This window comes from Myotis myotis, unplaced genomic scaffold (assembly GCF_014108235.1).
Source record: "Myotis myotis isolate mMyoMyo1 unplaced genomic scaffold, mMyoMyo1.p scaffold_m19_p_18, whole genome shotgun sequence".
NCBI lineage: Eukaryota > Metazoa > Chordata > Mammalia > Chiroptera > Vespertilionidae > Myotis > Myotis myotis.
Window position 1 is genome coordinate 32,374,666 of NW_023416322.1, and position 24,125 is coordinate 32,398,790.

Genomic DNA, 24,125 nt, shown 5'->3' on the forward strand with positions numbered 1-24,125 from the left:
GAGACCTCTCTCAGAGAGTCAGTCTCCATCAATGCCATTCTATGATATTTGAAAAAGCCATGCTTTCTGTAAAGCTTGCAAGACATGGTGGAATCAGTAGAAAATAATGGGGAAAGTCCACCAGAAAGTGGGTTTAGTGTTCTCTGTTCATGGACTATTCTTACAAAGATCAGTTTCCCTGGAATTATATCCTGGGAGTTCAGAATCTACCAGAATTTGCCAGTAAACAGAGAGAGCCTGCCTGTGACTCTTGGCTCCTAGTCGGACAGTGAAAAATAATTGGCTTCATCTTGGCAGCCCCTGTGCCAGCCTTGGAAATAGCCTACTGGAATAAAAAAAAAAATTGTGATTCCTGGTTAGTGATAAAAATAAAAAAATAAAAATCTCACTCATTTACATTTTCATGTAACCTCCACCTGGCAGGCAGACTGATAACTGCACGACACTGAATGAGTGGGCTCCCAGTTTTGAGGGTCACTGCACACACAGTGGTCTAGATCCCCCCACTCTCAGCCCCAGTGTTCCTGATCAGAGTTCCATGGATTTACCCCGTCATATAAAAGACATCAGTGTTTGGCTTCTCCCCATTTCTGGGCAAGGACCCAACATTCAGAGAATGTGGTTTTAGGATCATGGCATCTAATCCATTCAAGGATTATTTTCTCCCCTACTGCTCAGATGGGTGTGTTAATCATCGCCTCCCTTTGTTCTGTAATAAATTCAGCCCCACTAATTCCAAACCTCTATGCATCACTGAAGTTTAAAGATGGCGTTTTGACAGGTCAGATATTTAGAATCAATAGACCACCAACCAGTCAAAAATCTTAAGTAGTTTTAAGAACATGTGGAAGTAATTTTTTCCAAAAATTCACAAGTCTGGAGGATGAAATCTTATTGATGGCGTGTGGGCTGTTGTATATATTAAAGTATTACTTTATATGCCATACTCTACATGTAATCAAAATGGACTTAACAATAAAGGCAGATTTTCCTTATTATACCAAATATTGCTCATGTTATCAGATACAAATACAGTGGAGTACACATTATATAGCATCTTTAAAAGAACCAGTAAAAGACTAAGAAAAAATTATAAGTGAATGTATGATGACTACATATGTAAATGTAAATGTTATAGGCTAGGGAATTTCATAGACCTCAGAATATTTTGTAATAGAACATTTTCCATTGCAATCATCTCACCTGCATGCAATAAACCTTTTTGTAAAGAAAAAAATTATTCCATAAAATTTTCATTTCCCATTTTTTAAATGAAGAGTTTATGCACCTAAAGTCAATGGATGGGCTTTGGGAGTTCGTAAGTGACCTAATATCTTAAGTCATGTTTGTAAGAGCTTGCATTTTTCTGGGAAGAGGAGGGTATTTATGGCATTCACAAAGGAATCTAAGACCTGAAAAAGATGACTGCTGGCAGCCTAGGTTTTCCTCACGTGGGACAAACGTCCACTCGCCAAGCTCTCTTCTGTCGTATAAAGCCTTTCCCCTCAGCCAGATATTTCCAGTGGGAGAGAGATCCCAAAGAATACGACATAGAATATAGAGTTGCAGCTTAATAAAAATCTATCCTTTGTCTCTCTTACGGAGACAGAGTGGTTGTGTTTCTCTATGACTGTGAAATGGCCCTATGGAACTGCCCCAACTTCCTCTGTGTGCTTCCAAGTCCCTTTTTACCTTTATTTTAACCACATATATATGTATGTATAGATGGGTTTGTTTTTTACTATACACCATATCATTTTGGGGAGTAGGGAATTAATAATAATGGCTATTAATAAATTCATTAATATATAAAAATTAATAGAAGTTATCTTTATGTGAATGAAAATGAGACTGCATTAAATAAACTCTTCCAGACTCTCCTCCTCCATCCCCTTGCCTCTCAGAAAAACTTCTGTGGCACAGGAACTGGGGCTCCCAGGCTGTTTCTCCCCACATGTGCCACCGCCACAGCCTGTTGGCTATTGGGGAACATACAATTCAGGCCCTTCACCTGGGATGTAGTCTCATCCCTGGTCCCCACACCTCAAAAAAAGTCCTCCTCTCCCCACCCCTGCCCCAGGGCCTCCAGGACAGCTCCCCAGGGAAAGCTGGGTACAGTGAGAAGGTGACGCTGCCCAGTGCCCGCTGCCCAATGCCCGTGGCGAGACTGCCAAGACTTTCCTAAAGGCCATGGCCACCGAGCTGCTGGAGAGAACACCTTGGTGAGCTCAGTTTGTTTGCTCCCAAGATCCTCCCTGTCCTCACAGTCTATTTTTACCACACTGTGACGCCGAAGACTCTACTGTCAAAATAATTAGAGTAAACTCTCCATTCTCTATCATTCTATGGGGAAAGGAACCCTGGATTCAGAATCACAAGGTAGGAGGAGTTTGAGCCTTGGTGCTGACCTTGAGGAAGCCTTTTCATCCAGCTGAGTCCCGGTTGACACATCTGTGGAAAGCAGTTAAGGAATCCAACTGCTTACCCAACTCAGTGAGTCTTTAGCAGGGTGAAATTATGGAGATGAAAGCACTTGGAAAACTGTGAGTGCCTTAGAAATGTACGTTATCAGCACTACACTTAATCATCTACCCACAGAGAGTTCTCCCAGGGCTGTAAACATCGAGCTCACTAAACCCAAGCTTACTTCACAGCACCCCTTAAAGACAGGAAACTGAGACTCAGGAGCAAAGCGGTGAAGTGAGAAGACCTGCTTTCTGGGCCTGAAGTCTCTTCTCTTCGTTCATCCACGCCTCCCCATGCTGCTCACTTCATCTACTGATTGTCCCAAAGATGAAGGTTATAATCCCTGGCTCCCATGAGGCAAAGATCCAGACAAAATAGTCACCCAGCATCTCGTCCCATGACCTATGACTCCACTTGGATGTGACCGAGGTCACGGGTGCAGTGGGAACTAGAACCTAGGTCTGCTGACCAACTGGATGCCATCCTATCATTGCTGCCATGGCCTCAGAACCACAGCACCTTCCCTGCCCCCAGTGACAACCTGTGGCACAAAGATCCTGAATTATCAATGAGAAATCACAGGACAATGAGGGTCTCGCCCATGATAAGTGAATTTTACTGCATTCGGATTCTCTGTTAATTAAATTATGTAGCATCTTTTCACTGATGAAGCAAAACAGCCCATCCCCTAATGGGGCAGGCAGGTTCATTCTTCAAATGGCCAGATTTCAGTCCACTCCAGATCTGCCCCATCACAAATCCCTCAACATGGAGGTTACTAGGCTGTAGGATAGTGATTATAGCCAAGTCACTTTAATCATAACCAGTGACGGGAGGCTCTGATCAGTTTGATGGCAAAGTGCTGTGCGCATAGCCCCTGGGAGTCCCTGGCCTCTGCTCCCTACATGTGAAATAAAGGCCAGTCCCAGTGAAACCTCCAGTTTTCCACAAAGTTATTCAGCTTCTCCAGGGTCCAATGTTCCTGTCTCTTCTCTCTCCATGTACTTCTTCAACCATGCTTACAACTTTCTTTAAATTCTACAAGGACAAGCTAATGAAGAATGTTGCTGTTGATTCTCGTTTGTTAAAAGGACCTTCTGAAGCAGACTGCTCCTTGCCTCAGAGAGGAAGTGACTTCCCCTGCTTTCCCAGAGACCCTCCCCTGGTTTGGGGCGGAGATTACACATCTGGATTCAGTTCTCACAAAACTGCTGTCCCTGGAGATAGATGTTCTGCTAACTCGGCCTTTAGAAGAAAGAATGTGGCGTGTTTCTTGTCATGCTCCTAAACCAAACTACCTGTGAAGGGCTTCCTTTGTGCCATTATTTACAATTTAATTAGAAGCCAATATGGTCCATGATAAAATACATCCTCTTAGGCAAGAATGGTGAGTGAGTTTTAACATATATGTCAACTCTGGTCATTGGATGGTGGCAGTTGAGAGCACAAAATTAAAAAGTATGAAGACTGATCCAAGCTTAGAGAGGAGAGTATGGGATTGATTAGTGATGTCTGCCATGGGCACAGGATGAGGGGATAGCACCCCACATGTCATATACTCACTATCTTACTCTTTCCAAGCTTTGTACTAAAATGCTGCCATGCATGAATAGCCACGCCGTACCTCTTACCTGTTTTAAGGTGACAAAAGCTATTGTGTCGTTGTTTATATTTTGTGTCATTCTTTTCAGGTGGGGCAGGTTTTCCAGAGGCAGCAGACGGGCCACTGATCTCTGGCCTGTAGCAATAGGTCACCATGTTAGCGAACTTCCTCTGCTCTGACACGTCTGTGGATCTAATGGAGAACTAATGTCTTCATCAGTATCTGTGCTATTTCACACTTCATTTCCTTCCTCCACTCTTGGATGAAAACCATCCGGTCCTGGTGATTTACTTCATGGGAGTTTCTTTCAAGTTAGTTCCTTTCTCTAGCGTGCCACGCAGGCATTTCCAGGGCTCCAGCTGGGGAGCACCCAGCCTTGAAACATCAGTGTGCTATCAAGTCATTCAAGAAAGCAAAAGGCCTTGGCAGGGACCTGGTGGGGAGGCCCTCAGCTGAGGCCTTTGAATCTGAGCACAACAGAAGCAGGTGCTACCTTTTCTGCCTCTCCTTCCTCGAAGTCTAGAATGTCTAAGTTCCAGCTATCAGAAGGGTAACAAAATAATGGGGAAGAAGTTTAATCTCCCAACAGTAGGAGGCACTGTCCCCAGTTGATGTGGTATTGTAAATTCTTAGCCGAGTCTTCCGTTGGGTTCTGTGCTGTGCCACACACAAGTCGTTGCTAAGGAGCAAGTGCGCAGAATGAGAAGCAGGGACGTGTGGCTGCTAAGGAACAGCGGTGAGCTGTGCTGGTCTGCTTCTCCCTGCTGGAGAAAGGCCCTGGAGGGGTTTTCACTCACAGTAACATCAGTCCTTGGCTCCTAGCCAGGGCAGGAGACATGTGGAATCCCAGGCCCTGGTCCTCCCTCTGCCTGGCAGGTCTCCAAATGGCTCCTGAGCTCTGTCATTAAAGTTCACCTGCTGCAGCCACAGGGGCCATTTATGCTTCATCTCCTGGCCTTGGTTGCAATACCCCATTGTTCCTGACCCCGAGGCGGGGGTTGGGGGGGTGAAGGGGGTGAGACCTGAAGGGCACCATTGATCTGCTCCCATCCCTGCCAGTTTGCAGCACTCACTCCGAAGGTCACCCGTCTGATGTCCCCTGTCCCTACACCCTCCTCACTGCTTCTCCAGACCGATGGCCCCTACAAAGTTCTCTCGCCTTTGCCATCCCTACCACAGATGTGAGAGGACCCTGTCCCACCCTATTACGGATAGGAATGTGACTCTAGCAGTGCCTTCAGCTTACAGGAATGTAGCACCGGAGTGGAAGATGGTGTGAGTGTACAGCAAGCAGTGTAATTTTTAAAATAATTTCTGTGCTTAAAGCCAACCATGTTTTCAGATTGAGACCAAGACTCCATTCTCAATTATTTTCAGTGTGAGTTTTCTCCCTACCCAAGGCCCTCACTGAGAGGCAACAGTGTTAGGCCCACTCTTTCTATAAGACTTTTTACAATCCTGGAGCCAACCATCAGTTTCAGGTATTTAATCCCTCCATCTCCTGGGCAACCTGCCCTAACATAACTTTAAACACCCACCAATGTCCAGACGGCATTTTCGTGAAGTATTGCTGAACTTCCCCAGTGGACTAGCCAAAGGAGGCTCAGCAAAAGAATTAGAGCTACTCTTTGCTCTGGGAAGCCTGACAAAGACTTTTTTTCTGGGCTAAGAACCTTCACTAGAGCCCATAAAAGACAGAAGTCAAGTACTTCTTTTACTTGAAATGCTGATGTCTCAGAAACCAAGTGCAGGAAACCACCAAGAAAAAGCCCTCGGCACTTGAAGGAATGGTGCATCCTATATTTAGATCTAAGCTCAGCTCAGGCCTCTTAAAGCAGTGTAGAAATTGAGAAAGCAGCCATGAAAGAAGGCTGGAGAAAAGGAGGGTATTTTTAAAAAATATATAGACCCAAATTCTGACCTTTTTCTATATTGTCATGGACTTGTTTCTGGCCTGGGGATAGCTGAAGATATTCTCTATAAGACTTTATTTTGTGGTAAAATTCATTAAGGCCGCTGATTCTAATTATAAAACACATTTTAAAATGCGCTTTCATTATTTCACAGTTCACATAATAAGATTTCAGATGGGAATGGAAAATACATGAGAAAGGCTGTGTGCTTATAATATGTATAATGTTACATATATGGGAACTATATCTGAATCCCATGTCCTCCTAACCCAGCACTAATATTTGACACACGGTGTTTCAAGTTTCTTTTCTTTCTTCTTTCTTCCTTTCCTTCTTTCTTTTCAAGTTTATTGGTCTTGATGCTCAAGAAAGTCAACAATTTTCCTCTCTACTGCATGAAAATATTTAGTGAGTATTTTCTTGCTCTCCCCCCATACAAAGGTAGATAATATTTCAGTAGAGTTGATTTCATCCCAAATAAACATTCTAAAATAAACAGGGCCAAAGACTCGTCCTTATTTAGAATGGGAGCGGACTTCACATAAATACTGTAAGCTGCCTATAGTCGCCCTTGCCCACCCTTCTGAGCTCTCATAACCAGGAAGCCCAAATAAAGCCCAGTGTCCTTTCCCTCAAGAACTGTCACATGACAGCCAGGCGATGACAGAGAAATACTGATCTTCATGGGGACACAAGGAAAAGCCTCAGTCCGATCAGCTACTTTCCAGTATAGGGTCAAAGCCTTCTTTCTCTGCAGCCTGCAGTCAAATCAAACTCTAATCTGAAGACTAAATGTCACAAATCAACAGAGTCAGATGGATCTTTGGGGACCAGAGAAAGCTAAGGAGTTCCCCTACTTAGCTTGCCAAGGCAAGGATCAAAGGAATCAAAGGGAGCTTGGAGTGGGTGCAATATCACAGCCCTGGAACAGAGGTCAGGTATGTGGCCTTTTCCCGGCTTCCAATGATATTGAATACAACAGATAAATTAAGATCAAGGCGCACGGCAGTTCTAAAAGCACCAGTCTGTCCCCAGCAGATCCCAGGGGAGAGCCGTCATCCACCACGAGACAGATCTTGTCGTCACTTGGAGGAACGCCTGTTAACATGGGATGGATTACACGCAACAATGTCTAATCCAAAACCCTACAACCTGCTCACGGAAGGGAACAAACTCATCGAGAGCATTCACTCGTCCAAGGAAGAGACCCTAATGCAGCACAGAACAAAGTCGACAAAACTCACTGTGCCCCGGCTCCTGATGAAGCATATGTATGCAGAGAGGTGATTACCCAAAATAGCAAGAGAGCTCAAGTGCTTACGGGAAAATCCAACCCCTTAACCTAAGGCGAGCTTGGCCTACCAAATTCAGACAGGAAATATTTCTGGGCTTAATAACTCAAACCAATATTCATTTCAGGTTGAGGGATTTCCTTAATCCAACTGTTGGTTTTTACAAGTGATGCTCACGAACATCCCAGTTGGAAAGTACCACATGATCCAACGGGTCCAGTACAGCCTTCAAGCTCCACCAGCACCTACCCCTGCCCCCTCCCATTAAGAGGACAGAATTCCAGCACCTCCTTGGCTGGAAGAATTACTCAAAACCAAGCTGCGGGGGTATCATCAGGCCCAAGAGGAAGGCCCAATATAACATCAAGTCAGAAGAATGAAGTCTTTCCAGAAGAGGTCTTCATAGGCAGCACAGAAGTCACCAACACGGTGCCATTTTAGTGTTGCCAAGAAGACTGCTCTTGCCCTAAGTTTGCCTACAACTCCACATTGGAAGTCATCTAGACCATCGGTTGGCAACCAGTGGTCCGTGAGGTCCAAAAGGTTGGCGACCGCTGATCTAGAGTATGGTTTTATTTTTATTTAAAAGAGACTTTGCAATGTATAGGAGCCCCCTTCTTTTAAAAAGGCCATCTGCTTTTTAAATAAGGAACAATGTGGTTTAAAAAAATGTTTAGGAAAAGTGAGGTCTGGATCTGCTAGAGTGATTTTGCTTCTACGAGTGAAAGTCTAGAGCCATCCAGGGCCATAAGGTTAAGCTAACACCGCAGACGCTTTGTATTTATACAAATTAACAAATCTCATCATCTATCTCCCATCTCACACATCCCAAAGCAGCCAGGGTTGTTACAGAGAACAAATCTATCACTGAGTACGTACAGTGGAGGGGTGGGTGCTAATGTGTACAATGCAGGGCCCTGCTTCCAAGGCATTTACAAACTAGACTGTAGACACCATGGAAATATAAAATTGTTGGGCCAGAAAAAAACCCTGGCATGCTTTTCTGCAATGTGATACTCTTTCTGTGAGGATCAGGAAACACAGCTCGCAGAACAACTGTACAAAAAGTAAGAGCTCCCTGCTCTGGGACCCATCAGGGAGTGAAAAAAGAGAATCTCTTAAGGTTATGCTCTCCTGTTTCTCCACGACCCTGTTCTAGGCTGCAAGGAATGCTCAGGTATGGAAATTTAGTGAGACCCAAGGCTTGGTTGCAGCATCCCATTCCTCTTTATATGCATCCCATTAGATGTAGAGCTCAGGTGTGAAAAGGTGGCCTAGAAAAGAATCTGTCTTTTCAGGCAAGGTAAATGTGCACAGAGTTCATCCTAGGTCTGCAAAGACCTCCTGGCCTGACAGTTATGAGCTGTGTGGTCTTGCTTGTCTTCTCTGTCCCATCCATAACCTCCTCCTTAGAATTAGTAGACTTATTGTTGGCACCATAGAAGATGGTGATGATTTACATACTTTCGTGTGGTATTTGCCATGGCTTAGTGGATGCTCTTTTTGTCTTCCCTGCTAGTATATAAAACTTCATGAGAGCAGGGACCATGTTTGTTTGTTTGTTTGTTAATATTTTTATTGATTTCGAGAAGAAGGGAGATGGGGAGAGAGATAGAAACATCAATGATGAGAAAGAATCATTGATCAGCTGCCTCCTGCACACCCCACACTGGGGATCGTGCCAGCAACCCAGGCATGTGCCCTGACCTGGAATCGAACTGTGACCTCCCGGTTCATAGGTCAAAGTTCAACCACTTAGCCACAGTGACCAAGGGCAGGGACCATGTTTTATGCTCTACAGAATTAACAAAGTCTAAGCACAGAGCACTAGAAAGAAGCATATTGAGTTAACTAGGGTACTTATTGCAGTTCTTAACAAATGTACCCAAATAAATCAATCACCTAAATCAAAATAATAAGGCATTGCACCTGTATGAATCACACCTAGGCTTGAAATGTCAAACCAAAGGAGAATGGGATTCAAAGAAGGCTAACAGATGACCCCTTTGCACTGGAAATGCTGATGACATCGCACAGAGAATGTGCTACAAGTACAGTGAACACAACAAATAACATCCAGTTTGGACTCCACATCCAAACTCCATCCTCCGCTACAATAACCTCCCCCAGAAGGAAAATAATTAAAATGTAATCATATTGTTTTAGCCCTGGGGCAGAAAAAATGCAAGGCCAGCCCGGAACATCTTGTTGCATCAGAAAGTAAGAAAATGCTCCAAAGTATTGAGAACATGTCAGAAGCTAATCGGAATGATACGAGTATCAAAATAAATAGTAAGGACAGATTACAGTCCATTAAATAAACTAGATCTGACTCCATGAGTCCCTTGGTTCACTTAAATAGATACTTAGGTAAATAAAGATACATAAATATTTTAATTAATAAAAAAATAAAAGCTCTTAAAGTAGACGGTCAACTAATAAATATAGAAGGGATGATGAAGATGAAAATATTCTCGTCAATGGACTTCCAGTCTCTGGTCCAGTATGTAAGGAGCTTAGACGTCATCACTCCATCTTAGCAACAAGTAAAAACCCAAACAAACTGGAAAATCAACAACTCTTCTCAGAGAAATGAGATCATAGAGCAAACCACTTTCTCAAAAATTGAAGAGACAGTCAGGGTCCTGAGAATCATGACTTACTGGAGAAGAAACCCATGAGCACAGAGCCCCACAGGCACCAGAGCCAGGTAGGAAAACCTGACCTGAAACCGATGAATTGCTGAGGCTCCACATGGACAAATCTGAGAGTTAAAAACTCTAGGGGGACACAGTCATAGGGTTTTTTTTAATCCTCACCCAAGGATATGTTTTTACAGATTTTTAGAAAGAGAAGAAGGGAGGGAGGGACAGAGGGGAGTGGGGGAGAGAGAGAGAGAGAGAGAGAGAGAGAGAGAGAGAGAGAGAGAGAGAAAACTCAATGTGAGAGAGAAACATCAATGGGTTTCCTCCCGTAAGCAAGATATATATACCCACATGCATAAGCATTTATGTGTATATGCTTATTTATGTATGCTTATGTGTATATGTACATGCATAAGTATATATATCAGCATATAAGCATACATATAAGCATACACATACATAAAGCAAATAAAGCAAAATATAAACAAGTGAAACTGGTATGGGGTATACAGACAGAAGTTTCTTATACAGTTCCTATAACTTTTTTATAAACACTATATTATATCAAAACCAAAAGTTTAAAAAATGTTTAATTTGGAGAAAATATCAAAGACTGAAAAATGTCACTACATTATCAAAGAGCTGAAGAGACATTCATACTCTTTAGATTAGATGAAATCTGCTGGCACACCCAAACTACAGAAGTCCTAACAAAAGTCTACTTAACAAAGCTGGAGTTTCCGATGGATTCTCTACTTCCTGTCTATCTCCATTCAAATGAGAAATTTAGGAAATTAGACTTGATTATGGAATATTATAGTTGACTACTGCAGTGTTGGATGGAATGCAAAATACTGTGAAACAATGAAAATAATTAAGTGTTGAAAATGCAACCAAGTACTTGACAAAAATCAAGCCAGGAAAAGGAAATAAAGGATTTGGTCAGCACTGGACCAATCCAATGAGAGGTCAGACCTTGATCCTTTAGCTCATGGTAATGCCTTGGCCCAGTGCTCCAACCCCAGACCCAGGAGTTGGGGTTTCCCTAGGGCAGGTCCAAGGTTAATGTGAAGTGAGTGAGGCACTATCCTGGAGTGCAAAATTTAAGGAGGCACCAAAAATTTCAAGATAAAATATTAAATAAAGACAGTGTTATGTACTGAATGTCTTTGTCTCCCCCCCCCCCGCCCCCCCGCCATGTGATATTATTTGAAAACTAGAGGCCCAGTGCATGAAATTTGGGCAAGGGGCTCAGCCCTCGAAGCTGCAGCAGCTTGCCTTGGTCCTCGAAGCCCTGGCTTTGTCTGGAAGATCATCAGGAAGGATGTCCAGAAGGTCATTGGGCTGTCTGGTCTAATTAGCATATTATGCTTCTATTATTATAGATGGGGCCTCTGGGATAAATAATTAGGGATAGATGAGGTCATGAGGATGGGGCTCTCCTGATGGGATTCGTGCCCTTATAAGAAGAGACACTGGAGAATTAATTCTCTCACCCCCACCCCCACTATATGAGGACACAGTGAAAAGGCAGTCACCTGCAAGCTGAGAAAAGAGATCTCACCAGAAACCGACTCTGCTGGACTTTTATCTTGGACTTCCCAGACTCCACACTGTGCTAAATAAGTTTCTGCTGTTGAAGCCACCCAGTCTACCATATTTTTCTGTGGCAGCCCAAGCCCACTCATACAGACAAGATCAGTATTGCTAACTTCTCCTTTGGCCTCAGGTGCCAGTATTACTCTGCACTTCTTATACTTAGTTAACCATAGATTATTTTTTACATTAACTTTAATTTTTTTTAAATACTGCCCTAAAACCCATGTGTCTCTCTCACATCAATATTTCTTTCTCTCTTCCCTTCCTTCCACTCTCTCAAATAAATGCTAAAAAATAAAAATAATGCCCTAAATATTACCTATCTTGATTAGTAAGGAAGTTTTGCCTCACCCTAGTCCTGGCCCGCCCTAGGAAATAGAGTCAAAGGCTTACTTTCTGCTCCCACCACAATATCCTCACATATCGCCACCAGCCCACACTCCCACAGCGAAGTAGCCACATTCCCATGGTTTCTGGTCTGCGTTTTAGCAATGTCTTGCCTCGTTAGGCAACTCCACCTGGCCAGCTCTGCCTCTTCTGCTTTACAATGGCCTGGTTCCAAAGAAGGAAAATATTAAACAGATGTCTTTACCCTGGGAGGGGCAAAGATAGAGATCAGAATAGTGAGATGGCAAATTGATAAAGGATGGTAGATCATGGTTAGTGTCCCAGTATTATCAATACTCTTTCATGGGAAGTCTGACTGAGATGATGCCTTATCAGACAGCAAAGAGTATAACATCTCCCATTATATATGTAGTGGGAAATTAAATGCATGTTCTGGTAACTTTCCTTGAGGGAGAAGGTAGGAAGAAGGAAGAAAAGGGAGGTGGAATAGAGAAAGAAAGGTCAGTGATGATGTGCCTGCTCTGCACCTCGACCTGTGCTAGGTGCTCCTTCCCACATGACCGCACCGAACCCTCCCACCTCAGCGCCAGGCTATGGAGGGTACACTCTGCCTGATACCTGAAAGCTTTCAGGCGAATAAGAGTATGTATTTACAGACATCTGCAAGAGAGACCACCCGTGCTCCCTGTTGGAAGGCAGAAAGCTGTGGTCTGCCAGGTGTACAAGGCCTTTTGCATCAGAACATGAAATGTACAAAATGTCTCGGGCTGGTGTCTAAAAGATGATGATCCTTGATATTGCCAGTGCACGACCTCTGTCACCACTGCAGGGGCTCCATTCTCTGTAACTGCAAAAATCACACCATCCCTGCCAAGCTGAGCTGAGGCCTCCCTGGAGCTGCCAGCGTACAGTACCTATTTCATTCCCATTGCTTTTTACCCATTTCCCGAAGTCTCCTTAACACTCGGAGCACTAGCAAAATTACTGAGCTTTGTTCTCCAGAACGGTGTCCGTCCTGCTCCAGCCTCCCCGTTCATCATTAGGGAAGAATAGAGAATGAACTCAGTTCAGTGTGCAAGGAGAGCTGCCTGTAGACCAAATGAGAAAAAGATGAAATCTGACTTCAAAACCAGAATAAGCACAACTATCTGCAGCAAATTCAACACATCCAAAAACACTCTTAATTATAATCTGAGTTGGGAGCCAATGCCGTCTCCTGTCCAGATACCTGGACTATATTGCCTTGGGGTGGAGCAGAGAATGCATGCTTCCTGTGGCTTCCCAGGGAGGAGACGCCCTTGGGGAAGACAGCTTCCCTGTGTCTTCCTGCACCCCAAGAAAAGCTCTAGCAACTCAGAGATTGGCAAGACAACTGCTGAAAGAGAAAGAAAAACAAGGGTGAGAAAGAAGGAATAAGGGAGATGGATGTCTGGCAGGAGCTGGTGGGTTAGGGAGAGGCAGACAGGATGGGGGACCCTCCGATATTTCTGCTCCTGCTTTGGGCAGTCTGTCCATCTCGCTGTGTTTACAGGCCCAACATGACTTTCCACCCAAGTACATTCATTGGGCTTGCTCTGGAAAACACACCACCTTCCACACAGTTCAGGTTTCATGGATTCACACTGGGAAGCTCTGCTTTCAAGAGCCCAATGCATTGTTGCCATCAGATGGAAACAGTGCAAATCAGACCTAGAGAACATCTGTAGCTTGTCACTGCACTTGTCACCAGCTCCCCCATCTAACCCTGGAAGTGACCAGCTTGAGTTACCAGATTCAACAACTGAGCATCTCTGGGCTTTTGTGTCCACAGCTGCCAGCTTCTCAGGACCCCAGAAGAGGGAGCCAGTCCCAGGAAGCACCCAAGTCTGGGCTTTGGTGAGCAGGAGCCATATTGGAGAATAAAGGGAAGGGCTGAGGGAATGCATGTCAGGGCAGGAAGCACAGGGTTGTCATTTATAGGACATGACACAGCCTCGCAAGCAGGCTAGCGTGCGAGCCGGCAGACTTCCCCTCAGCATTGTGCCTTCATGTTCCGAAGCTAAGCGGGTGTGAGGAAATAGAGACAAGTGGCCACTCTGACTCAATCAGACAGAATTTTTGCTACTCATTGCTTTGAAGTCAGGAGGAGAGGAAGGAGGGCAGGAACCAAGGTCTGGTCAACCCAGCAGTGACTCGTGGTGCAATTTAATCATCCTGGGCTTGGCCCAACCCATCCTCTTGGTGTGAGGGAGGGACAATTTGTTACTGCTGTGGTCATGGACACTGGGGAGCCATAGCCAGAGACCCACAGACAGGAGTAGCAGGCGAGGCTGAGAGCAGAAGAAGGAGTGGTAGAGGTACTGGGCTGTGGGACAGCAGTGAAGGGGTGACCACACAGGGACTGGACATTAATGCCAGGTCTTCCTTCATCCAGGCCCTGCTTCTGGGAAACCTGGTGGGAATCAGGAGACTAAAAATGACTTCCTGGCTCCTTCCTCACCCAGGCTGGGCCAGGTGTCCTGGCCCTGTGCTCCCCCAGGCTGTGCATACGCTGTTGGGACACTCATCACCCTGTGTTTCCTTTACCTGTGTGCATATCTGTCTTGTTGAGAGCAGGGATTCTTTATTCACCTCTCTGCCTCCCAGCACCCAATAGCCTGTCTGCCTAGGTTAACGCTTATGGAATGAGTGAGTTAACTACTGCCATGATAAAGTGTGAGTCGGTCCCTCCCCTGAAATGGAGAGGGTACTGCTATGTTGGAGAGCAGTCCTTGTTTGCACAACACTGGTTGGGATGAGGTGGCCATCTTTGCTGGAGCAAAGGAGCATTGCTCAGGACATGTTTGTCACAGCTGCACAACCTATCCTGACTAAACTGTGATCTCCCACCCTGGCCAGTGTGGCTCTATTGGTTAAAGTGTCATCATATGCACCAAAAAGGTGGTGTTTTCAATTCCTGGTCAGGGCACATATTCAGGTTGCAGGTTTGATCCCTGGTCTGGCACAATCGATGTTTTCTCTCTCTTCTCTCTCTCTCTCTCTCTCTCTCTCTCTCTCTCTCTCTCTCTCTCTCTCTCTCTCTCTCATCAATTTTTAAAAATAAATGAACTCTATCATCTCAGTTACTACTGTCACATGAATCTTCCTGAGGCATAGCCCTAATGACAAAACACCTACTAATATTAATCACAAGTTATGGATGACTTTTATGCCATTCTTATAACAAACCTTTAGAGATTAGGAAACTGAAGTCAAGGGAAGTTAAGCAACCTGCCCAACTTTTCAGAGCCAGTAAGGGGCAAAGTCACAATTCAAATCCAGTCTAAGCCCATGACCACTATTCTCCTCGCAATCTTACAGGGGCTCAAATACCTACCTACACATTTATTTTTTTGTGCCTAGATTTTAAAAACCGTAGGGAAGAGCTCATTCCTTACTCATCTACATACTCTTAAGTGTTCAATGAGTAGTGACTGGATTTCATTGAAGGAACTATTTGTCTTAGGTTTGTTGTAAAAACAACCAGAAGAGCTGGTGTATGGCTCCAAAAAAAACATGAGCACTGGAATCAAACCAGCAACATGATCATAACTGCTCTCAGCCATTCTTTGGAGAAAGATGGGAACAAACCTCCCCTAGGTCCCCCTCCAGGCCTTTCCAGCGGTTCCAATTCTTTCCTACTACAGGAAGGGATAAACACCCTTCATATATTTCCTCTCACCCCCGACTGCAAGGAAAACAGTAACACTAATTAGTTGTAACAGGGTGTTCATTTCACACAGTTCTCAGCAGGTTGCCCTGCTGTTCTTTGAAATGGTCTGGAAACAGCCTTGATTTTAAACATCTGAAGATAATTGAACCAAAGTTGCACCCAGAAACCCTGAGTGACATGCCTTTTATTCTCTCCCTCACTAACAAGAAATGTTTGCTGCCATATCTTATTTACTCAATACCTTGAAAGCCTCTGGCACTGATGACTTGCACCCCGGGATCCTAACAGAATTAAGTTAAAATAGATTGGTAATCAATGGAGGAGCAGAGAAGCCTGAGAGATTAAATAAAACACTATGCCTGTTTAAAGGGAAGAATTGCCCCACAGACCTATAAACTTGAGCTTTGTACTTGCAAAGCATAGGGAAGTGGAGGCAGAGCTGAAGATGATTTATGACAAGATCACTTTTGCAAACATTTTTCAAAGACAAAGATATTAGCAAAGGTGGAAACATTTTCTAATATATTGATGGCAAGTGGGTAGGAAAATAGGTTGTCATACCCTATGGGTGGAAGTGTAAATTGAACAACGTTTTTTGGGGGGAAACTTGGAACTTCCATCATAATTTTAAGTGATACAACTTCCACTACAACTCTACTTCCAGAATTTATTCTATAAATGCTATCACAAACATGTCCAAAAGTAATCATGGAGCTTTATTTATAGAAGCAAATGATTAAAAACAACCTACATGTCTGTTAAAATAGGTTCAATAAAAATTATGACAAATCCACACAATGGAATATTTGGTTCTTTTAAAACAGCAGGAAGGCGGAACCTATAAGTATGTTTATTTAACAATCTCCAGTATAACAGTTTGAAATTGAAGTCATAAAGTCCAAAGTACTGTTTATTATGCCACAATTTATGTTTTTAATTTTAATGTTTGTATACATACATAGTGATTCATATACACCACTCATACAATGACTCAGGATGATAACTAGGAGACTACGGGTGGGAGATTACTTTTTAATTGATGCTTTTCAGCGATTTCTTGGTGCTGTTTGAACTGTTTGGATGTGTACAAATTATCTGACTTTTTTAAAAACTGTAAGTAAAAGAGGAGACTAAGTAACAACTGTCAGAGCCTATTAGAGGGCAGAATCTTGCACATCAATATGATCACCTGAGTCTTAGAGGTGGGCCTGGTACTTTAAGGAAAAACAAAGCATAGAACCCATCTTGTGATTTAGAGGGTATGATTCAGTCTTTCAGGGAAAATCTAAATGACTTGCCAAGCAGACAGCGGTTTAACAGGTGTAGAGGTAACCAGAGGCCCATCCCCAAAAGGAGGTACCTAAGGAGCACTATCACTCACCAAGGATTTAGCTAACAGTGCAGGGCAGTGCTCCCGGGCCTGCTGGGCAGAGCTGGAGGAACACACAGCAGACATTCTGGGCCCAGAACCACTGGCTCCTCCAAAAAAGTAAAGGAAACCTTCCACATTCCTACCACCTGCCTGTTGGCCCAGCCCTCAGTTAGATCCTTCAAGAACTAAAGGAAAACCACTGCACAACCAGAAGCCCTCAGAATCTAACAGTATTCTGTCCCGGCTGGTGTGGCTCGGTAGTTGAGCGTCGACGTATGAACTAGGAGGTCACGGTTCAATTCCCAGTCAGGGCACATGTCCAGGTTGTGGACTCGATCCCTAGTGGGGGGTATGCAGGAGGCAACCAATCAATGATTCACTCTCATCATTGATGTTTCTGTCTCCCTCTCTGTTCCTCTCTGAAATCAATAAAGAATATATTTTAAAAATAAATAAATAAATAAATAATACAGTATTCTGCCTTCCTCCAGCACATCCTCCAACCTACCACCACATTATTTGCCCGGGGTAAGGGAAGTGGGGTGTACTGAGACATGGGAAGTCCACAAGTGCTCATACCTGGCTGTGATCTTGGGCCATTTGTCTTCATTTATTTTTCCACTTCTAAAATAAGATGACTGTTGGCTCCATTTTGTGTGGTTTTGAGAGAAGAATGAGATTTTCAACATGATATTCCATCCTAAGGCACACAGTGCTTTGAAAAAATAAACTGCTGTACAAATGTAAAATATGAGCAGTATTATATAGGTGAACTTTTCAGCAATTTGAATAAATTGTCCAGTCAGTTGGTTCAGTCAAAACAGTAATATTGAGAGTCTAACACAAACGCAATCTTGGATTAAGTCATTAATTACCACACACATTTATTGAGCACTTATTGAAAGCAAGGGGTGGTGTGAGAATTGAAAATACAGAGATAGAGAAGACAGACTCTTGCCCTATAGAGAATGCCAGGTCTGGTCTAGACAAAGGGACACATGAACATCATCCCTACAGTACTCTCTTAGGGGTACCAGCAAAATGCCAAGGAGAAAAACAATAGGGTTGACCCTGTGATACCTATAGTATCAGTACCAACCTTCAAATACAGTCTCCCCAAATACCAGTGTATATAGACTAATAACAAATGCTTACTAAACTGTACATTTCTTTGTAAGGAAATGTGCAAGTTATTCCTAGTAATCTTTTGTAACAGCATATTAGTCAATATATTTGTTTAGTATTGTTTTGATTTAGTCAACCTTTTCATTGAAACAATTTCAAATCTAAGGGACCAAAAATGTCCCCATTATTGGTGGTCATTTCAAATTTCACAGTGGTATGAACACTGGTAGTTAACTAAATGGCCTGTATGTGGCAGCATTATTAGGCAATATTTCAATTAAGATAACTTCAAATATTATGTCATCAGCATGAAGCTCGGGTTTTATTCCTCAATGTGCCAGACAAACATAAGCTGTATTCCATCCAAACAACAGCTCTCCACCGATTTGGTGGATCACATCCATCCATGAAATGAAAGAAAGGGATAAGTACAGATAAAATAGACAAAACAGTGGTTTAAAGCCATGTAGGCAAAAGAAAAGGTTAACCAAATGTTTCACTTTTAAACTTGTGTTTTGTTCAACATGGTGTTTCATTTATGTCTAAATATCATTCTGAGTCGCCAATGTTAGGCAAAACTCCCTGAGTTAACCTGCATAAAATTAAATTTCATTCTAATTTAATTCACTTCCAGAATGGTATTCTGTTGTGAATGGGAAAACCCTAGAGGAGTTTCATTTTCCGTGACCTCTATAAAATAACAAGTTGTATTCGCCACAACCAGAGAAACATCCTGAGCCTCACTCGCCTAGAGAGCCAGGAATCAGATATTACTTATTGCCCCCACGTTATTTCAGTGGCCACAAGTCATTCCTATTAAAGCAAAAAGTAATTTTCTGGCCTTGCTACAGTAAGTAATGTTCTCAGTTGTGGCATTTATTTAGGTGCTGGTAGAACTATTATAATAATTTTTAAAATACAAGCTCCAGAGCACTCTTACTAGTATCATACCCCAATCATGGACTAACTCGTTCCTTGTCTCCTAGACTTCCCTATGGAAAAAAAAAACAAACAGCAATGTAGAATAGTGGTTTCCAAACCTGGTTGCCCATCAAAATGATCTGAGTACTTTTCTAAAGCACAGACTTCACCTCCTCCTCCCTGTCCAGGTCTCCAGGTTGGGACCCCAGAATCCATCCTGGTAAAGTACTGTTCAGGTACATTGGGCAGTCAACCTAGTAGAGACTCTTGTTTGGTGTGAGGCATCCTTTACAAAAAACTGCCCTGGCCCGTGCAGCTTAGTTGATTGGGCATTGTCCCATGCACTGAAAAGTTGCCGGTTTGATTCCTGGTTAGGGCACAGGCCCAGGTTGCAAGCTTGATCCCCGGTAGGGGGGTACAGGAGTCAGCCAATTGATGTTTCTCTCTCTCTCTCTCTCTCTCTCCCTCCCTCCCTCCATCCCTCCCTCTCCCTCTCCCTCCCTCCCTCCCTCTCCCTCTCCCTCTCCCTCCCTCTCTCTCCCCCCTCCCTTCCTCTCTCTAAAAATCAATTTTAAAGAAAAACACAAATAAGCAAATCAGAGGAGAAAGGTTGGTAGCAATGAGGGCGTAACAGCTCTGAACAAATCAGAAAATTTGTATGATTGACTACGATGCTATCTAAGGATTAGTATTAATCATGTTATATATGATGGCATTGTATGTAGGTCACAAAACGACCCTAAGTACTCAGTGGTGAAATGATGTAAAGTTTGAGGTTTGTTGTAAAGTGCTCCCGAGACAGAGAGAGAGAGATGCTACGTGCAGCAAAAATATAGATGGTATTGAAAGGTGGATGGTGGGGCTCATCAGGGTTCATGGTGTTTTCATGTTGAAAAATTTTCATAATGAAATGTTTTTTAATTGTCTGAAAGAGAAAAACAGTAATAACCAGAGCCTGTCTCTGCCATTCAAGGCTATTTTCCACTGCCTCTGAAAGATAGCTGGTTGGAAGACTGTGTTCTCGTCCGTTTCCATGAGAAACAAGGATGCAGAGAGGGTAGAGGATTGCCCTGTATTGCCAGTTACCTGATACTTGCAGCCCCTGACATTTTCCCTTGTAGGACTTTCCTTTCAGTAGTCTACTCTGCAAATGGAATCAGGGCCCTTTCCCGAGCCATGACTTAAGCAATGTCTTAGAAGTTGACCTCTATAAAGTATTTTGAATTTTTCTTTAAGAAATTCCCTGAAACTAGGCACTTTGGTTTTCAATTAGAATTACATTGAATTGGTGAGCTTGGCAATGCAGAAGATGAAATCCAAGTCATCAAGTGTTCAAAACAAGTCTGCTTTCAAGTCCCAACACAAATACAGGAAGCCATAACTTCATCTTAGCAAATTTGGTATGTGAAACTCTGGCATTGACAAAATTAGTCTTCATTTTATCAATGGATTTTTTTTCTCTCATAGCATTTCATGCTGGAACACCCCAAAACAGCAAATACTCTTTGTACTGTGAAAAGTAAGTTTAGCGCCCAAAGAGTCAATGTACATATTTGGTGAAAATCTGTACACTCCAAAAAGTGAGGTATAGCCTGGCTGGCATGGCTCCATAGTTGAGCATCGACCTGTGAACCAGGAGGTCACAGTTCGATTCCCAGTCAGGGCACAAGCCCAGGTTGTAGGCTCAATCCCCAGTAGGGAGCATGCAGGAGGCAGCCAATCAATGATTCTCTGAGCCAGACCCAGAACAGTACTAGGGATCTCATCATTGGTGTTTCCATCTCCTTCTCCCTCTCCCTCCCTTTCTGAAATCAATAATATATATATATATATATATATATATATATATATATATATATATATTTTTTTTTTTTTAAATGAGGTATAGCAGCACCTACCTAAATGTTAACAGTCCTACCACTGGTTAAAATTAAGTACAAATTTATTGACATAGGTTACTCAGATATCAGAAGTAATGGTAAAAATATTTTGCACTTGTAGGTAAACAGGATGGTTTGTTTACCTAATGCCAATTAAGAAGGACAGACCTAAATGTTCTAAGCATGGAAATTTGTTTGGGGGCTGGTGGTTCATACTTCCCATCTATAGAGAAACATGTGATTGGGTGTTGGGTTTCAGTCTGCAATGAACACAGGCCCTGAGCCAGGCACAGGGAGCTTCCCTATTTGATCAGATTAAGACACCCGGCTTCAAACTCAATCTTAGGTGCTTCCAGATTTTTTGAAAAGTATAAATGTGGACATGGTAGCTGAGAGCCCACACAAACGAGTTTGGAGAGCCTTTTCCTCCAAAGCAAGTTCCAGCCACACAGAGCAGGAGGCAGGCAGGTCAGAAGACAAAGAATGCATGGAAATAGCAAAGTGAGGCTCATCTTCTCCTTGACCATCTGAGCCAGATCCAGGACAGTACTAGGGATCTCATAAGTAATTTGATGGATACCAAAAATTACCTGGCACTTTGTACATCTATCCCTGACTTGTCGCTGTGAATGCATTCCCATAGAGGAGCTGTCTTGCCTCCCTCAGCCCACCATGTTGCTCAAAGATTACCTGTGTTTCAGAGGGCTTTCTCCTGACAACATGCTTTCTCCCCCATTATGGGGCTGAGCCTGGAGCTGGGAACCCCCACCCCCATCAGTTTACTCGCATATTTCCCACTGCTCATGGGAAGGCAAGAAGAATTTCTATCATTCTGCTTCAGCTTAACCCAATTCCATGTTCTTAGGCAACCTCAGGCAATCTGTCTTTCATTTAGAGATATTTTTGCACTTCTCTTTAACTCTGGGGATTTTCAAACTGCCTCTACTCTGTTTCTTTTTCTTCCTTGCTGGGCAGAAAACCGAGGCTGCCATGAACATAAGACCTGAAACAAATAGGGAAAGATGCGGTACAGTTATTCTCACAGACTCGTTATATTTCTAAATGCTAATACCTCGACATAAGAGAGCTCTGAAATAAGACTCCAGGCAGAGAGCATTCAGCAGTTTCTAGCTACAAAAATGCCTTGTCATTAGTATAATTTGCTATCCTTTCCTTCTTACTAAAACCCACTGGTCTTATCTCCATTAGAGATAGAGACTTGAGAGTATGAAGATATCAATTGACACATCCAAGATCACACCTAGAAGCAACTGGCAGACACCTCCTACCAGGCCTCCAGGACCATCTTGAAGCCAAATCATCTGTAAAGTGGCTGTAGTGGCTACAAAACCCATCACTAACTTCTGACAAATACCAATTGAGTTCAACAAATGTTCACGGAGTGCTAACAGGGATTCTGAGATGAGTAAGACACAATGCTCTCCAGGGCTCCCTTATCTCATCAACTTATAAAACAAATGCACCCTCCAAAAAGATTTCATTGTTGAATGTAAGAAAGGTACAATGTACTACACTGGTATAGGCTTCTACTTAACCCATTTTTCTGTGACCAACTTTAAAAATGTAGAAAAGGTCAATCAAAAGCATTGTGTGAGTATGTCTGGGTGTGTTCGTGTGCACAAAGAGAGCCACAGAACAGAGTCAGCCAAAGCCACTTTCTCCTTGGCTACAGGCATCCGTTGTCCAAGAGCCTAGAGATTAATGCCAATCCAATAAGACAACTAGAAGAGAACAGGTGTATTTCCTGCCATGGAAAAAAAGGACTAACGTGGAATTACTGGACTGCTGGTAATATGAAGCCTGTGGGAACGCTATGAAGCTAAGGGAAGGACAGGAGCCTTGCTCAGAAATAGTCTAATCAGGCTACTTAGGGAAGACATCATCTCAAGAGGAGCTTTCTGATGAAGGTCGCCATTGGAGGACCCCTGTATTTTTACCATCTTGGCTACACCTTTCAGCATTGCAGGTTACCCAGCTGAGACTCCCTTGGGACTATAAAATCACAGAAGCACACTAGCACCATTAGTGCTAGGAAACCATAGATAGACCCCTAAAAGAAGATCTCTCTCTAGCAGGCTCTAAGGGAAAATAAAGTTGGTGACAACTGAGGACTTTCTTCCATCGTGGCAATACCCAGACTGTCTGTGAGCTCTGCATAGACATAGGCAGTTTTCTTCTGAAGTCATCACGTGTTTGAATCTGTACATCCTATCAGTTACTATTTATACCAAATCGCCCTTTTTTCATCTTGGAATATTTCTGACACATTAGGTGCTTAAATTGGGTCTTGAAAATAGGCTAAAATTTCTTCAGAAGGAACTTAAGGGAGGAAAAGGAGAAAGTACTCCAAACAGAAAAGGAGCAGGAGCACTGCATGGAGGATGATAAAAAGTCAGCCTGTGTCCAAAGGAAATGAAAACAGGATCTTGAAAGGGTATCCACTCTCCCGTGTTTATTACATATTATTCAAAATAGCCAAGATATAAGAACTACCTAAGTGATCATCAATGAATAAATGGATAGATACACACACACACACACACACACACACACACACACACACACACACACAGGAATATTATTCAGCCATGAGAAAGAAAGAAGTCCTATCATTTGTGATAACATGAATGGACCGCAAAGGTATTGTGCTAAGAGAAATAAGTCAGACAGAGAAAGACAAATACTGTGTGCTATCACTTACATATAGAATCTCAAAGAGCTGAAATAGAAATTGAGTAGACTTGTGATTGCCATGGGCTGGGAGTGGGGAAATGGGAGATGTTGATCCAGGGATACTAACTTGCAGTTAGAAGCTAAATAAGTTCTGTGGGTCTAACCTATGGGTTACAGTCAACAATACCTTAAAGTTGCCAAGAGACTACATTTTAAATGTTCTCACCATAAGAGGTGGTAATCATATGGCAAAATATAAGTGTACCAAATCAATACATTGTACACCTTAAACTTATACAATGTACATGTCAATTATAAACAGAGACTGTGTGCTATAAATAGGGCATCAGTGGGATAAGCTAAGAAGGGTAGTTTTGGACCATCCTGTGTCCGACACTGATCAGTTTCTCATAAGAACGCTGAAGAGTTTCTGCATTTTCTCACTTTACCAAAAGCCTAATTATGAGCAAGGTAGACAGGTGCTAATACTGAGCACTTTCTCTGTGCCTGGCACCATGCCACGCATTTTGCACTTAATTCTCACCATAGCCTGGCAGGAGGTATCGTTACTCTTGT

At 43.1% G+C, this 24,125-nt stretch overlaps 1 protein-coding gene across 5 annotated transcripts in view; it reads right to left on the reverse strand.

Moving 5' to 3' along the window:
* The window catches only part of TBX15 (T-box transcription factor 15), a 96,957-nt gene that overhangs the window by 58,327 nt on the left and 14,505 nt on the right, over positions 1-24,125 (reverse strand). The window contains exon 2 of one of the 5 annotated variants that reach the window (XM_036343268.1): positions 17,509-17,662. The exons of the other annotated variants lie outside the window; for them this stretch is intronic. Coding sequence (XP_036199161.1) covers positions 17,509-17,539 — 31 coding nt within the window. The 5' untranslated portion in view covers positions 17,540-17,662. The remainder of the gene's footprint in view (positions 1-17,508; positions 17,663-24,125) is intronic. 5 annotated transcript variants of the gene reach the window in all.